Below are 14,973 nucleotides of genomic sequence, written 5' to 3' on the forward strand. Positions count from 1 at the left end.
GCAGGGGCCCCCTCCAGGCTCAGGGCCTCAGGCGGCAGAGAGACTGGCCTCTCGGAGCCCAGAACTGGCTCTGCGGGGTTAGGGTGGAGCGTGTGCCCTGGCCTGGAGCCCAGCTGCCCCACCTCCCCACACCGGCCAATCTGGGGGGTGGGGTGGGGGGCAGGGCGGCACTGAGCTGGCAGTCCCCAGGGGCACCGAGGCAGTAGGAGAGGTCGGGGAGGAAGGAGGCTCAGACCAGAACGTCCAAACACAAGCTTCACTGGGGCAGTGGGGGGGGGGGGGGGGGGGGGGGGGGGGGCGGGGCGGGCGTAGGGGATGGGAGTCAGTCTTCCTTCAGGCTCCCGAACACGGCGGCCGGCACGCTCTGCTGCTCCAGGCGCACCTCTGGGGGTGGGGCGAGGAGGACTCAGTCAACTTCCAGGAGGGGGTCCCGCCCCCACCTCCGCCCACCAGCCCACCTGGCCAGCCGGCCTCTTACCGTTGGGCTCCAGGTCCATCTCGTCCTCGTCCTCACCCAGCTCGATCTCCTCCGGGTTGGCCTGCTGGGCCAGCTGGGCCAGCTCCTCCCGGGAGGCGTCACTCCTGGGGAAGGCAGGCGGCCGGGGGAGGGGGCCACACTGCTCAGCTGGGCCCAGCAGCCCCCCAACCTCCCCGCCCCTCCCCTCCTGCAGAGCTGGCCGGCTCCCAGCTCGGCTCCACCGCCCCGCCCTCACCTCACAAACAGGATCTTGCTCTGGGCCCGCGAGGGCTGGTCCTGCTCAGCCTCAGCTGCCAGCTGCTCGGCCCGCTGTTCCAGCAGTTTCATGTCGTCCATGCCGCTCTGCCCAGGGGCCAGGTCGGACACTGCGGGGGGAAGCGTGGGAGTCAGATGCCTTGGGCAAGCTGTCCTCAACCACGGCCTTAGGTGCCTGCCTCGGTCTGAGTGCTGCTGGGCGTCCCCCGACCTGGGCCTGAGGCCCTGGCCCTCGAGGAGCTCCCAGCCTGAGGCAGGGGAGGCAGAGGAGACCCTGATGCTCCCAGCCCGGGAGACCACCACTGGGCCACAGCTGCTCACCAGTGCCTGTGGCGCTGCCCGTCACCTTGAGCATCTGGGAGGCCATGAAGTTGACCTGAGTGTTGTACGTGGCCTGCACGCTGCGGCGGATCCGCAGCATCTCCCGGATGGTGTCCTCGTTGCCGTGCCGGACCTCGAAGTCCTTCCACGTCTGCCAGAAGGCCCCGGTCGTCTGCAGAGGGGCAGGGCCGGGGGACGTGAGCCGGCTGGCTCAGCCGCAGACTCCCACACCCACGGGCCCGGGACCCGTCCCTACCCGGGGGTCACAGATCTGCGAGCAGAAGCTGTAGATGGCCCGGGCGCGGTCGATCTCCCCGAGCTTGCACTCCATGTCCGCGAACCGCAGGCACATCTCCCGGGCGTGCTCGTCTGACAGCACCTGGGGGGGGTCGGGAGGGATCAGGGAGGGTGGGATGTGAGGCGGAGGGGGCCGCCCCTCTGGGGGAGCCCTGGTGGTTCCCAGCACACCAGGCCGGCCCCTGGGCGGGCGGGCCTCCCCACAGACGCCGCGCACAGGCTCGCTCGGATACCCTGCCTACAGGACCCCTTGTTCCCCCTCTCTAGCCCCAGCTCCGCGCCCCACCCCCTGCAGCGGGCACCTCGATGGCCTTCTGATAGATGCTGCGGGTGTGGGTGACCCCGTAGATCTCAGCCGCCCGCTTGATGTAGATGTTGAACATGTCGTATTGCTGGGCGGGCTCTACGGCCCTGGTGGCGCGCTCATACACGGCCATGGCGTGCCGGGCCAAGCCCCACTCCTCCTCCAGCTGTGCGTACAGCAGGTACAGGGCTGTGACAGGATGCAGCGGCGGGGGGGGGTGGTCAGAGGTCAGTGGCTGGGCCTGTGATGCCCCCTCCAACCCCCCCACCCCCACCGAGCCCACCTGACCCTCCTCACTCTTTGCGTATTTGGGAGGGCAGCCATCCAGTGCCTGCTCAAACAGGTCCCGTGCCCGCTCCAGCTTCTGGCCCCCGTAGCGGGCGATGAACTTGGTCAGGTAGGTACTCCAGATGTCGGACACGTTGGGCCACTTGAACAGCGAGATGCCGCGCTCGTATGCCTGCCCCGGGGGGGAGTCATGTGAGTCCACAGGGGGAGACTCCTTAGGGCTCAGCAAGTAGGCCCCTTGTCTGCCCACCTCTCCCCATCCCACTTCTCCCTGTGATCACGCAGTCAAAGCCAAGAGTGTCTGTGCGCTGCCTGTCTCCCTGGACAGACTGCAAGGACCCCAAAGACAGAGCTGGACTAGGGCTCACTAGGATCAGTCAGTGACTTTATGGCTGAAGAGGAGGGTGGAACCTCAGCTTGCAAACACTGGAGCCCGGTGCCCCGGAAGAAGGTTCACCACCCAGGCAGAGGGGCAGGGCCTGCCACTCAGGCAGAGGGGGCACTCGCACGTGTGTATGACTTCCCCGTCCATGTATGTGCACAGTCTCCACTTGTACACGACAAAACCTCAGACAGTGGGGCAAGGCCCCGCCACACGTACACGTGCACATGGAAAACACCCCACGTGCCTAAAACCCACCGCCTGAGCAGCAAGGCAGGCGCACCCCCGCATACACAGGCAGAACTCCATGCCTGTGACAGGCTGACCTGTGTCCCCCCCAAATTCAAGTTGAAATCCTAACTCCCCGTACCTCAGAACAAGACTGTCTTCTGAGATAAGATCTTTAAAGAAGCAACTAAGTTAAACAGAGAGAACTTCCCTGGTGGCGCAGTGGTTAAGAATCCACCTGCCAATGCAGGGGACACGGGTTTGAGCCCTGGTCCGGGAAGATCCCACGTGCTGCAGATCAGCTAAGCCTGTACGCCAAGACTACTGAGCCCGCGAGCCACAGCTACTGAAGCCCACGTGCCTAGGGCCCGTGCTCCACAACAAGAGAAGCCATTGCAACGAGAAGCCCACGCACCACAACAAAGAGCAGCCCCCACTCGCCGCAACTAGAGAACGCCCACACACAGCAACGAAGACCCAACACAGCCAAAAATAAATAAATTTAAAAAAAAAAAAGAGATTAGGGTAAATTTCATTCCAATACAACTGACAGCCTCACAAAAGCAGAGCTGGGAACAGGAGGGACACCAAAAACACACAAAAAGGTGTCCACGTGAAGACACAGTGAGAAGGCAGCCTCTACAAGCCAAGGAGAGGGGCCTCAGAGGAAACCAGCCCTGCCGACACCTTGATCTTGGGCTTCCGACCTTCAGAACTGAGAAAACACATCTCTGTTGTTTAAGCCTCCCAGTCGGCGGTGATGGCAGCCCGGGTAGGGGACAATGCCGTCCGGGGCCCCCTCACCTTGAAGCTCTCTTCAAAGTACTTGTGCTCCTCCAGGAACATGGCGTAGTTGATGACGATTTGGGGTGTGGCGATGCGCAGGTCCAGGATGCGGTCATAGACGGCTTTGGTGGACTGTGGGGCAGGGGGCCGGTCAGAGCATGTCCCGGGGGTGGAGTCAGCGGCCCCCCGTGGGGCGTGTTCCATCCCACGCCCCCATCCCATCCTGGCGGCTCACCTGGAAGGTGCCGAGGCTCTCCTCCAGGTCGGCCAGCATTGACCACACCTTCAGAGACTTGTATACGCGGTTCTGCACGGGCTCTGAGCCGTCGAAGTACTCGGCGCGGCGGGCGGGCAGCGCCGTCGCCTTCTGCACGGGCAGCGCCAGCAGGGGGAAAGCCACGGGGGGTGTCCAGGACCAGATCACACACCCTGAGGCTCCCCCACCCCCTCCCAACCCGGGCTCGTGTTTACTCGCAGCAGCCGCAAGGCCTGGTCGTAGTTCTCGTGCCGGAGCTCCAGCTCGCCACACTCGCACCATACGCTGGCCAGGTCGTCCACCTGCTTGAAGCTCACCTTGGTGGCTTTCTCCAGGATGACGCGGGCCTGTGGGGTGGGCAGAGGCCAATCTGAGACCCCGCCCGCCCGCCTGTGGGCGCTGGGCGGAGGACCTGTAAGTACTCGCAACACGGCACTCACGTCATCCAGCTGCCCGTTGTCCTCGTAAAACTTGGCGAACGCAACCCACAGGGTGTGGGGCTTGCCCGTGGCCTTGAAGGGGTCCACAGTCTGCACGGCCTCCGTGTACGTGTTAATGATCTGGGCAGGAGGGGTTGGGTCAGGCTGGGCAGGGCCCTGGTCGGGGAGGGCGGGGCCTGGGGACAGGGGGTGGGGCCGCCACGTACCTCCCTCGGGCGGCCCTCGTGCAGGGCCACGCGCTTGTGCCACTCGTGCACGTGGTGCGGGTTCTGGCGCAGCAGGACGCTGTTGAGGAGCAGGGGCCGCCGGCTGATGAGCTGCTCAAAGCGAGCCAGGCGTAGCTCCAGGTCCACGTCGTCTGGGACCCGTGGTAAAAGCCGGGAGCAGGGGGGGAGGCCTCAGCACGCGGCCCCCGGCCACCTCCGTCTCTCAGGTCTCTCTCCCTTCAGCCCCCAGCTCCCCGCCACTGTCCATCCGGGCACTCCCTCCCTGAGCTGCCCCAGGGCCACCCTGACCTCACACTTGCCCTGGGGCCAAGCTACTCTGGAACTCCCTCCAATCCCCACCATTCCTCCCAGCCCTTCTTCCCTGCCAAGCTCTGGCCCAGGCCCCCCCTCCCCATGCCTGCTGTCCAGCCAGCTCTCCCTTCCCACCAGTGGCCGGCCCGAGCCCCACTGAGATATGTTCCCAGTCCTGGCTACCCGCCGAGATCCCACCCGCAGCGCCCATTCAGACTCCCTCCCTGCTGGCCTCTGACCCCAAGCCCCACACCTCCCCTGACCCAGCCACTCGGGACCCCTCTGAGCCCTGCGGTCCACCCCTGCTGCTCACCTTCCTCCTCCCGCCCCAGCTCCGAGGCCGTCTCCATCTTCGCCGCAATCATGCTCTCCTCAAACTGGGCATAGCTGTCGAACACCTGGGTGAAGTCCCGCACGGTCATCACGGTCCGGATGGCCTCCTCGTACACGTCCCGAGCCTGTGGGGATGGGGAAAGTGCTGGCAGGGGAGAGGCACGTGTGCCCACCGCATGCACACAGGGCATCCGGCAGCACCGCCCTTGGCACCAGTCCCAAATCAGAACCCCCGTAGGGCCTTCCCTGGGCCCGCCCAGCTCTGTCAGCGCACGGCCGTGGTCGGAGCTCCCCTCCCGTCCTCTGCCAGAGCGAGTTGGAGGCCTCAGCTCCTCAGCAGTAAACCGACAGTGACAGCCCCTCACGCAGAGTCACTGCGGGGCTCGAGTGAGACGCACAAAGGGTCTGGCCCCAGTGAGACCCAAAAGGTGACCAGCCACCCTGCAGGGACCCTGCCACGGAGTACTCAATCGTTGCTACAAAGTACCCCTCACGCCTGCCCGACCCCCTTCTGCAGCTCACGTTCTCCCCGTCACCCCCCACACCAACCCCCAAGGGCAGCATGAAAGGGAAGTGCTGGCGTGGGCGAGGCGCATCCCCACCAAGGGCAGGCCCGTCGCTCTACCCCTGGCCCTGGCTGATCCTGCCCCTCTGCCTCTGCCTGGCCGCTGGCTCCAGCAGCCTCCTGGCCGGTCTCCTGCTGACGGCCTCGGCCTGTGCGCTTCACTCAAAGTGTCAGCCTGAAGGGTCTTTGTAAGACACACACCTGGTCAGGCTTATGTCCTGCTCACGGCTGGCTGGCTGGCGGCTCCCCACAGCAGGACACAGCCGGCCCCTCCTCAGCCTGCAGGGCCCCCCTTCCCTAGTCCTTCACCACTCCCTCTGAGCCCCCTCCAGCTCCTCCTTCCCACTCTGCTCCCCCCGGCACCCCCCTCCCCAGCCAGTCCCAAGCCAGCCCCTCTGGGGACCTCTCAGAGCTCCACACCCCGCCCCCCACCCCAGCCCCAAGCTCGCCACTCCATGGCCCGATGAGGAGAACAGCCGACATGGACACTGACAGAAACACCAACACCTCGGGAGGGACCCTCACACCGGACACCCCCTCGGTGCCCGAGTCCCAGTAGGCAAGGAAGTGACTGTCACTCTCATTTTGCAAATGAGGACACCCAAGCTGAAGCAGGTCCAAGGCCAGAGCAGAGAGATCCAGGTCTGGCTGGCCTGAAGTGGGTGCACTTGCCGGCAGGGCCATGATGCCTGCCTCTCCCCACCTTCAGAAAGGCAAAAGCGGTCCACGTGCACGTCTTCTGCTCACACGCGTGTCCTCAGGCATCCCCCAATACTACGTGCTGGAGGGAGACCCCACCCCACTCCCGGAGCCCCACGTGCTCAAGCACCTTCTCGAAGTGACCGCTGCGGATGTAGTAGTCGGCCAGCGAGCACCAGAGCTTGCCCAGTTGGTCGGTGAAGCGGGTGAGGCCCCCGCGGATGATGGCGTCCACACTGAGAGACTGCACCTTGTCTGGGTTCTGGGAGATGAGGTCGCAGAGCTCGTGCCACAGCTGCAAGGCATGGGAAGGAGCGTCAGCCTTGTCCCTGAGGGGCGAGCCCTCCCGCCCAGCCGTCACCCCGGGGCCCACCTGGTAGTTGGACTTGCCGGCCTTGGACACGAAGCGCTCGTCGTTCACCACGGTGGCCAGGCGCTGTGCGGCCTCGTCCAGCCGGTCGCTCGACTTGAGGTACTCGATGTACTCCTCGGCACTCTCGGGGCTCAGCTGGGCACCCATCCACCCGCCAGCTGTCAGTGGGGCCACAGGGCCATGCCACCGTGCCCCCTCCCACTCTGGGCTTTCTGTCAGCCACCCACCACTGTCCCGGACAAGAGCTCGCCCCGCACACCCAGTCATAGCCACACCTGTCCAGCCTGGGCCTCATTGGTCCAGCTCCAGCCCTGACTGGGCCCTGACTGGTCCACCCTGCGCCCCAGTGGTCCAGTCTCAGTCCTGACTGGTCCAGCCTGGGCCCCAGTGGTCCAGTCTCAGTCCTGACTGGTCCAGCCTGCGCCCCAGTGGTCCAGTCTCAGTCCTGGCTGGTCCAGCCTGGGCCCCAGTGGTCCAGTCTCAGTCCTGACTGGTCCAGCCTGCGCCCCAGTGGTCCAGTCTCAGTCCTGGCTGGTCCAGCCTGCGCCCCAGTGGTCCAGTCTCAGTCCTGACTGGTCCAGCCTGGGCCCCAGTGGTCCAGTCTCAGTCCTGGCTGGTCCAGCCTGCACAGGCCAAGACCTGCTTTCATCACAAGCCCCTAAACAGCACCATGCTAAGCATTTCAAGACGCGTAAGAGACGTTATAAGTTCAGGAAAACCACACAGTGCCTTCCGACTATTGGCACCTCGACTCTCAGCCCTGCCTGTTATTTGTTTCCCTAGTCGTTTATCTCCTATTCCCTGCCCTCCCGTGGCTGCAGTTTTACTCTGATTTATGGGGTCAGGTAATATGTATCTGTCTGCAAAGTTAGACTGAAAGCTCCATGGAGGCAGCAACTGTCTTAGCCACACTGCCCCCGGCACCTGTCTTAATACCTGACATGGTTACTAGCAAACTGTCTGGAGATTAAACACAGAACTCACAAACAAAACCCTGTCTTAAGAAGCCTTGTTCCCATATTCTGTCTGTTAGGGCAGACAGTGTCCCAACGAGCCAGTTTCCGGAAAGTCTTGACCTGGGGGAACTGGCCCACCTGGCTGAGCCTGGCCCCATCTCGCCCTCTGAGGGGCTTACCTTGAGGAAGCGCCGGTAGCCCCGCACAGCAGTCTCAGGCAGGGGGTGTGAGCGCAGGAAGCGCAGGTACAAGGGCCAAATACGAGAGTGCTGTGTGATGGGCAACGCTCGGAGGGCACGGTCGAAAGTGCGCCGCGTGTGTGTGACGCGTCCCTGGTCCATCAGGAACTGGCAGTAATCTAGCCACAGCCGGGGCATCTGGAGGTGCGGGGAGAGGCAGGGTCTGAGCTGCCGGCACCACCACCAGGCCATAAAGACACCAGAAGTCCATTGCAGCAGGACCCGGAAGTCCCGTGTCCCTGGAACCAAGTCTTGCTCAACCCTGAGTGCACAGAGGCCACAGGACTCCAACCCCCTGCTCTGTCCACTTCCGTGGACTCTGAGCCCCACCTCCCCACTCATCCCCTGGCCCAGCCAGGCCCCCTCCCCACCTTGTGCATGAACACAAAGGCCCTCTCGTGGCAGTTGTTGACATCTTCGTAGGCAGGGTCAGTCACACAGCGATGCTTCACCTGTGCCCGGCGTGCCTTCAGGTAGCGGTACCAGAGTTTGTAGCTGGGGGGGTGGGGGGAGAGGGGAGGGGCAGACAGTGATTGGTCAGCTTTATGGACCTGGGGACCCTTCACTCTGCCCCATGAGACAAGTGCTGGGAGAAGGGGCTCAGGGAGGGGTGACAAGTCTCTGCAATGGGGGAATGGCCGGGACGTCAGGGAAGGCGTGCTCACTGATCAGGGGAATGTATATTCGGCAACACAGCACATAGCAATCACGTGGGACCTACTAGCAAGTTCTGGGGTGATTGGATAAGGTGGGGTGGGTGTGGGGCTGGGGCAGGCAGGGCAGCTGCAACCAATCTCACCTGCAGGGCAGCAGCTTCAGCGCCCGCTCATAGAGCTGATTGAGTCTGGGCTTCGGGGCACCCTGCTTAAACTCAATGTAGCGGAGCCAGCATTTGACGGAGAACTGGTTCCGCATGATTTCCTCCTCATAGGGGAGGTCCTCCTCCTCCTGCCAGGGCCGGGGTACAGGGAGAAGACAGGCCTGTTCTCAGAGCCTGCGCGCAGCACCACTCCACTCCAAACTCCAGACCCCTCCCCAGGTCCCACAATCCTCACCATCGGGAGCCCGGTCACCAGACACCCAGATACCAGGAATCTGGTCCAGACCCTTCAGAATACTACTGCCTACAATCTGACCCAGACCATCAGACTCCTTGGTCACAGCGTTCTAGGCCAGATATGAGACTGTCACCCAGACATCACTCTTTTGGCCTTCCTAATCAAGCTATCCACTCTGGTCCAGATCACCAGACTCTTTTGCCACCAAGACCCTGGTCCGACGCCAGGCCTCTGCCCTAGACGTCAAGTGTCACCTCCTCACAACATGGCTCTTCCCAGACACGAGACGTTTGGCACCTCAGGACCCCACTAGCCAGAGTCTAGCTCAACTCTGCCCCAGAACTTGGAAGCTAGACCCTTATCTCAGAAAGAAAGGTATGTACAAGATGCCTAGCCTTTAACTCGAGACACCAAGAATCTAGTGAAGATACCAGGCTTCTACTTCAAACACCAAGCCTTTGACTCTTCAGGAGTCCACGGGCCATCGCCTGATCAGCTCCACATCACCCGGTCTTTACTTCTGATTCCAGGGTTCTCCCGGTCCAGACACCATGCCCTTATCCCAGAAACTATAACGCTCAGGACCAAACCTAGACCGTTACCCAAGACACCAAGATTTTACCACTGAAACCAGAGACCTGGACTGGTCGTCATGCCTTTACTTCAAACACCAGGCCTCTCAAGATTGAGCTACGCGAGTCTCCCTTCTCGCCCACTCCCATTTCCGCCCCAGGCCCGGGACGCCAGGCCCTTAACTTCAACCACCTGCTATTTGCTCAGGTCACCTGGGCTCTAGCACCAGACCTCTGCTCCTGACCAGCCTGGTCCGTACATCATAATCCGGTCTCTGGCCCGTAAGGGTCCTCCTGCCCTCAGACCGGCATAACTTTGGCCTAGATCCCCCGGGCTGCCATGCCCGAATCTCCTGAGGCATCTGAGCCCCAGTGCCCCCAGGCAGGCCACCCCCGGGCCCGCCGCGGACTCACGAAGACAAGATCCGGCCGCTCGGGCCTCGAGAGGCGCGCCGTCACCACCATTTTTCTGGCACTCCAGGTACGCGCAGGAGTCGCGTTATAATGACGTCTCCGGCTGAAGGCCCACCCTCTCGAACCAGGCCCATTTCCTATTGGTTGAACCCTTCCCGATTGCGCGCCCTGCGTTGTTGACTTTCACGTAGACGTCCAGCTACCGGAAGCACAGGAGAAGCGCCCGAATATGACGTCATCACGGATCTCATCGGACCAATCAGGTTCAGCAGCGGAACCCTCGGACTCCCAATGGGCTGCTGTCTTGCTGGATGGTTGGCTTTGGGCGGAAGCGGCTTTGAAGCCTGAGAAGAGCGAGATGGGGGTGAAGCTGGAGGTGTTTCGGGTCAGTGAGCAATGGAGTGGTTGCATGCCTGGGCGCGGGGTCTTCCTGGTTGAGGAGGAGGCTCTGAAAAGGGGGACCTCTGAGAGAGGGCACTCTGGAGCGAAAGCTCTTGAGATTTGATAGGGACCTTTACGGTTGGAATCCTAGAGAAGGGGGCACAGGGTTCGGGGCTCTGGGAGGGCTCGTGTGAGGAAAGCCTTCTGAGAAGGGTGATCTGGGGAGGGGGTGGGATAATGAGATCTCAAAGAGATGCCTTTACTGTAGTACGAGCTTTTCTGTTCCTGGGGCGAGTGTGTGTGTGTGTGTGTGTGTGTGTGTGTGTGTGTGTGTGTGTGTGTGTTTGAGAGGGAGTCTCCCGGACTCGGAGGGGGCTTTTGGATTATGGAGGCTAGACTTTAAGGTGTATGGCTTCTGTACCCTTGATGGGAGTTTTGGAGTTCTGGGGGCGCTGGGGAAGCACCACTGGTCTCTGTCAGGGGATGGTCCTCTAGGCTCTAAGCAGCCTCTGCACAGTTTGGGGGTGGTGGGGGTGACTCCTGGCTCTTCTTATCTCACCCCTGCCCTTCCAGATGACCATCTACCTCACCTTCCCTGTAGCTATGTTCTGGATTGCCAATCAGGCCGAGTGGTTTGAGGACTATGTCATACAGCGCAAGGTGGGCACAGGTTCATTCCGGGGGTGGGGGAGGTTATGGGGCACCAACCTGATGGGGACCAGTGTCTGCCTCCCCTGAGCCAACCCTGCCCTGGGTGTGAGGCTCTGGAGGCTCCTGGCTTGTGTATCCAGCTGTGACTTTGTCCCTACAGAGGGAGCTGTGGCCCCCCGAGAAGGAAGACAAGGTAAGCAACCTCCTTTTCCTCCCACCGGAGGAGGGAGGAACGTGGGTTCCTGTGGCCATCATGGGACCCTCAGTCATGGACAGGGAACCGAGAGTGGAGGGACATGTGATTTCCTTATTGCCCTCTCCCTGAAGGTTGAAGCTAATCCCACTTGGACCTGGGTTATAATTGGCACAGGCTTCCAGTGTAGTCACTGAACTGTGAAGTGGTGGTCTGGGGGATTAAAGGGAGGGGTGCTGAGAAAGAGGTCCAGGCCCTGAGGTGTGTACGCCCCTCCTTCCTTCCCATCCCACTCCCTTACCCAGCGCCAAGAGCTAGAAGAATTCAAAGAAAGGATACGGAAGCAGCGGGAGGAAAAGCTCCTTCGTGCTGCCCAGCAGAGGTCCTGAGGCCTCCAAGTGCCTGAATCCCTGCCTCTCCACCCACAGAATGACACACATACACGGTTCTTCGTTGCTCGTGGAAGTGTTTTATTGTCTGCTTTGGGGGGCCAAGTGGGGCCCAGGATGCCTCAGGCCCTCACGGGGCTTGTGTCTGGGGCTGGGGGCTGCTGTTTCGACGGAAGCTGAGTGCAGTCGGGTCCTGAGGGGTGAGGAGGGGTTGGGGGCTGAGGGTCCCGGCTCGTTTCTGCACTCCATCCTGTGGATGCAGAGGGGTCAGCCAGAGGGCCAAGGGCAGTGCTGGCCAGTGCAGGTGGCAACCGGAGTCCCACCTCCCCCCATCTGCCCCACCATCCCTGAGCTTCTCCACTCCTCAGTTACTCAACATTGAGGGTGGTATTTGGGAGCTGGTGGGTCTTGGGGACGTCCCTGGGATCTTGATCAGAAGCCAAGCTGTGGGTGAGTACGTGTGACATGGACACATGGGTGTCTGGATGTGTCCTGGGCATGAGCTCGCATGCTCTCCACCCTCAAGGTGTCTTCCCAGGAGTGGGTCTATTCTCTCTCGCTTCCTTGAAGTTCTCAGACTTGGGAGCGGGAGCCACAAGTTCTGGCCACAGCTCTGACTTTAACACGCCCCCTGCATGACCTTGATCTCTTCCCAGCCCTGTCTGGGCCTTTGTCCTACCTCTGAACTGGGGTATTGGATGGGCCGGGGTCTTGTGCCTGGCAAGTACACAGGGTGGGTGCTCCTACCAGGTGCTCATCCCCAGGGGCAGATGATGGACAGGGGTGGGGGTAGGAGGCAGGGTTAGAGGGATCAGTGTGGCTGGTCTCTCCTCAGCCCTGGCAGAACATCACCTACCTTGGGGCCCAGGGGCTGGAAGCCAGGCAAGGCGCTGACTGTCACACGCTGGTCATCCATGCGGCGGCCCTGGGTACTGGCCAGCATGTCCATGAGACTGTCCATCTCGGGTGCAGGGCCGCTCTCTGCATGAAGCAGAGGCCGTGGGGAAGAACTCAGCCCGGATGGAGGCCCCCAACCCATCCCTCCACCCCCACTCACATTCTCCAGGAAGCATGCTCACATCTGCCCCCAACCCGCAGGCATCTCTGTCCCCACTTGCCTGCTCACTTTCTCAGACGCTTGCCCACTGGTCCCCCAGATGGGCACTTGCCCCATTCACACCCCCCCATCACGCCCACTTCCGCACACCTCCCTGCCCGCTCTCACGGCCCTGGGAGGCTGGGCCCGGCCCCGCCTGCAGTGAGCAGCGCTGCTCCTCCATCCGGCCGCCCTGCACGTGGCTCAGCAGGTTGAAGAAGCCCTCCTGGTCTGGGGAGCCCGCCTGGGGGGCACACACACTCAGTCCGGCCGGCCCCTCAGCTGGAGGAGCCCTCAACTCCCCTCCTGGCCGGCCAGCTTCCCCCCGACCCCCGGGCCTGCCCTGCCCCTTCTGTGGCTCTCACCATGGTGCCCGCCGATGTGCTGCTCTGCAGAGCTGCTCCAAATGAGACATGAGTCTCCTCAATCCCGGCCCCCGCCCCAGGGGCCACACCAGCAGTGCCATGTCACGTGGTGCTGCCCCAAGGGAGAGGTCCACCGTCCTAGATTGGGGCCTGACTGCGGGGTGGCCCGGGGGCTGGGACACGAGCCAGGGGAACGTTCCCCTGACAGCTCCTGAGTCCCAGCATCCCTCACCTCACAGGGGGTCAGCACTAAGAGCCCTGACCTCTGCCCTGGGGCTGGGTTAGGCACTCGGACCCTCCCGCCCACCAGCACCTTCTTGGGCAGCAACTGGGTCGGGGGTCCCAGGAGACTCACTTGCTAATTAGGTGCCCTACAAACTCATTAGCCTTGTCATTCACGGGCCCTTGAGTTGGTGGGGGGGGGGCGGGGCCTGCTCACCTTGTCGCAGGAGGCCGAGCCCCCATCCTCCTCTTCCTGGTCCATTATTGTCCCTGCTCCCCTCCCCTGGGTCCTGTCCACCTCTCCACTGGCCTCTGCCCTGGCCCCGTGCCAGAGAAGGCTTTTTAAGAGACGGACGTGGCGGGGAGTGGATACCCAGCCCGAAATCCCCAGCTCACGCCCCATCTGCTCCCATCCAAGCTTAAGCCCCATAAAGATGATCCAGATAATCGTTTTTGCAGCGTGAGGCCAGGGCTGACGTGGGGGGCAGGAGGCAGGGTGACCTGGGTTCGGACATTGTTGGCCCAGCAGGACTCGCTGGGCCCCAGGGACTCTCAGGTGGGGTGCAGCAGTTGGCCAAAGCAGCGCCCCCACAGTGGGGAGCTTGGGCTGGCTTGGTCCCGTAGGGAGAGGACAGGGTCATAGGGCAGCCGAGATGAGGTCTGAAGCTACCCAGCTTGCCCACCGATATCTGCCAGAAAGGCAATTGCCATCCGCAGGTGGTGGGAGGAGGGGAAGCTGGGCCCGAGGACCCCTGAGGCACCACCGGCTGGCCTCTGTCACCTGGCCACCCTTCCTCTCTACTCACTGTCCCCTGGTCTGGTTGCCCACCCCCTACTCCCAGAACAGGAAGGTCTGGTAGCTCCTGTCTCCCCACCGCCAATGCCAGGTTGGTCTGTCTCCTCTGATCTTTCCCCCCAGCCCCGCCTAGGAACTGGAGGCTAGACTCCTGGGGAGGAAGGTGCCTGCCCCCTCCGCTGAGCAGCTATGGCTCTCCCTCAGTGCCCCGGGAGAGGAGGATGCTGGGAGGATCCCACCTGCACCCCACTCCATCCCCAGGATGCCTTTCTGGAAACCAGTTAAAGTTTCTTCTCAGAATACACGGGCCACGCTCTCATCACCTCTGCTCAATTGAAAAGCTTGGTCCTCCTCTCCAGGCAGCCCTCCACCATCCGGAGCCCCCATTCACACCCTCTCCATGGCCCCAAGACCCGGATGCCAACGTGATGTCCTGCTCCTACCCGGACATATTAGTTTCCCAGGCTGCCTTAACAAAGTGTCCCAAACTGGGTAGCTTAGAGCAACAGACGTTTATTGTCATACAGCTCTGGAGGCCGGAAGTACAGAATCGAGGTGTTGGCAGGGCTATACTCCTGTAGCATGGAAGAGAGGGTCTTTCCTTGCCTCTCCCTGGGTTCTTGTGGCTGCCGGCAGTCCTTGGTGTCCCTTGGCTTGTAGCAGCAGGACTTCAGTCTCTGCCTCTGTTGTCACAGATGTCCCCCTTGTGTCCTTCACATGGCTGTCATAAGACATGGACACCAGTCACGATGCTTTAGGGATTCACCCTCCTGCAGCACGACCTCATCTTTACTAATTGCACCTGCAGAAACCCTATTTCCAAATAAGGGCACGTTCTAAGGTTCTGGGGGTTAGGACTTCAACACACTTTTCTGTTCTGTGGGCAGCCTTGCGCCCATAACAGCAGAAGACCTTGGTCACCCTCACTGAGTAAAATGAGAGGAGGCAGACCCTACAGAGCCTCACCACCAGGGGACAGGCTGAGAAGCTAGAGGTGGTCCCAGCTTCCTCAGGGTCTCCCAGCTCCCTCCTTTGCCCCTGCAATCTGTCCTTCCTCCCAGGAGCTGCAAGGGTCCCCTCCTTCCCCTGCTCAGAACTCTCTCTTGGCCCCCACTGTC

General features: G+C 62.0%; 3 protein-coding genes across 3 annotated transcripts; 1 reads left to right on the forward strand and 2 right to left on the reverse strand.

Moving 5' to 3' along the window:
- Nucleotides 1-237: 237 nt before the first annotated feature.
- XAB2 (XPA binding protein 2) lies at nucleotides 238-9,838 on the reverse strand. Its single transcript, XM_032628618.1, has 19 exons — nucleotides 9,763-9,838; nucleotides 8,518-8,666; nucleotides 8,090-8,213; nucleotides 7,659-7,856; nucleotides 6,524-6,658; nucleotides 6,281-6,445; nucleotides 4,867-5,011; nucleotides 4,242-4,393; nucleotides 4,036-4,155; nucleotides 3,811-3,942; nucleotides 3,575-3,706; nucleotides 3,358-3,471; nucleotides 1,953-2,115; nucleotides 1,654-1,844; nucleotides 1,311-1,433; nucleotides 1,055-1,226; nucleotides 714-843; nucleotides 479-582; nucleotides 238-384 (listed from the first exon to the last, which is right to left on the reverse strand). The coding sequence occupies exons 1-19, from the start codon at nucleotides 9,811-9,813 to the stop codon at nucleotides 323-325; spliced, it is 2,562 nt and encodes an 853-aa protein (XP_032484509.1). The 5' UTR covers nucleotides 9,814-9,838; the 3' UTR covers nucleotides 238-322.
- A 226-nt stretch (nucleotides 9,839-10,064) lies between these two features.
- LOC116752280 (protein PET100 homolog, mitochondrial) lies at nucleotides 10,065-11,445 on the forward strand. The gene is made up of 4 exons (XM_032629129.1): nucleotides 10,065-10,147; nucleotides 10,717-10,803; nucleotides 10,955-10,987; nucleotides 11,293-11,445. Exons 1-4 carry the CDS (start codon nucleotides 10,121-10,123, stop codon nucleotides 11,374-11,376), a joined length of 231 nt encoding a protein of 76 aa, XP_032485020.1. The 5' UTR covers nucleotides 10,065-10,120; the 3' UTR covers nucleotides 11,377-11,445.
- Nucleotides 11,446-11,506: 61 nt separating this feature from the next.
- PCP2 (Purkinje cell protein 2) lies at nucleotides 11,507-13,321 on the reverse strand. The gene is made up of 5 exons (XM_032625484.1): nucleotides 13,277-13,321; nucleotides 13,070-13,165; nucleotides 12,584-12,830; nucleotides 12,233-12,357; nucleotides 11,507-11,626 (listed from the first exon to the last, which is right to left on the reverse strand). The coding sequence occupies exons 1-5, from the start codon at nucleotides 13,319-13,321 to the stop codon at nucleotides 11,507-11,509; spliced, it is 633 nt and encodes a 210-aa protein (XP_032481375.1).
- Between the last annotated feature and the right edge of the window lie 1,652 nt (nucleotides 13,322-14,973).

Source organism: Phocoena sinus, chromosome 3, assembly GCF_008692025.1.
Source record: "Phocoena sinus isolate mPhoSin1 chromosome 3, mPhoSin1.pri, whole genome shotgun sequence".
In the NCBI taxonomy this organism is placed as follows: Eukaryota; Metazoa; Chordata; class Mammalia; order Artiodactyla; family Phocoenidae; genus Phocoena; species Phocoena sinus.

Excerpts from the sequence above, each read along its gene's own strand:
- PCP2 (XM_032625484.1), bottom strand. The coding sequence starts at position 13,321 with ATGGACCAGGAAGAGGAGGATGGGGGCTCGGCCTCCTGCGACAAG. Across the intron at positions 13,166-13,276 it reads GCTCGGCCTCCTGCGACAAG|TTGCTGCCCAAGAAGGTGCT; the intron begins GTGAGCAGGCCC and ends CCCCCGACCCAG. Across the intron at positions 12,831-13,069 it reads TAGTGCTGACCCCCTGTGAG|CCACAGAAGGGGCAGGGCAG; the intron begins GTGAGGGATGCT and ends CCATGGTGAGAG.
- LOC116752280 (XM_032629129.1), top strand. The coding sequence starts at position 10,121 with ATGGGGGTGAAGCTGGAGGTGTTTCGG. Across the intron at positions 10,148-10,716 it reads TGAAGCTGGAGGTGTTTCGG|ATGACCATCTACCTCACCTT; the intron begins GTCAGTGAGCAA and ends CTGCCCTTCCAG. Across the intron at positions 10,988-11,292 it reads CCCCCGAGAAGGAAGACAAG|CGCCAAGAGCTAGAAGAATT; the intron begins GTAAGCAACCTC and ends TCCCTTACCCAG.
- XAB2 (XM_032628618.1), bottom strand. The coding sequence starts at position 9,813 with ATGGTGGTGACGGCGCGCCTCTCGAGGCCCGAGCGGCCGGATCTTGTC. Across the intron at positions 6,659-7,658 it reads GCTACCGGCGCTTCCTCAAG|CTGAGCCCCGAGAGTGCCGA; the intron begins GTAAGCCCCTCA and ends ATGGGTGCCCAG. Across the intron at positions 583-713 it reads AGCAAGATCCTGTTTGTGAG|GAGTGACGCCTCCCGGGAGG; the intron begins GTGAGGGCGGGG and ends TGCCTTCCCCAG.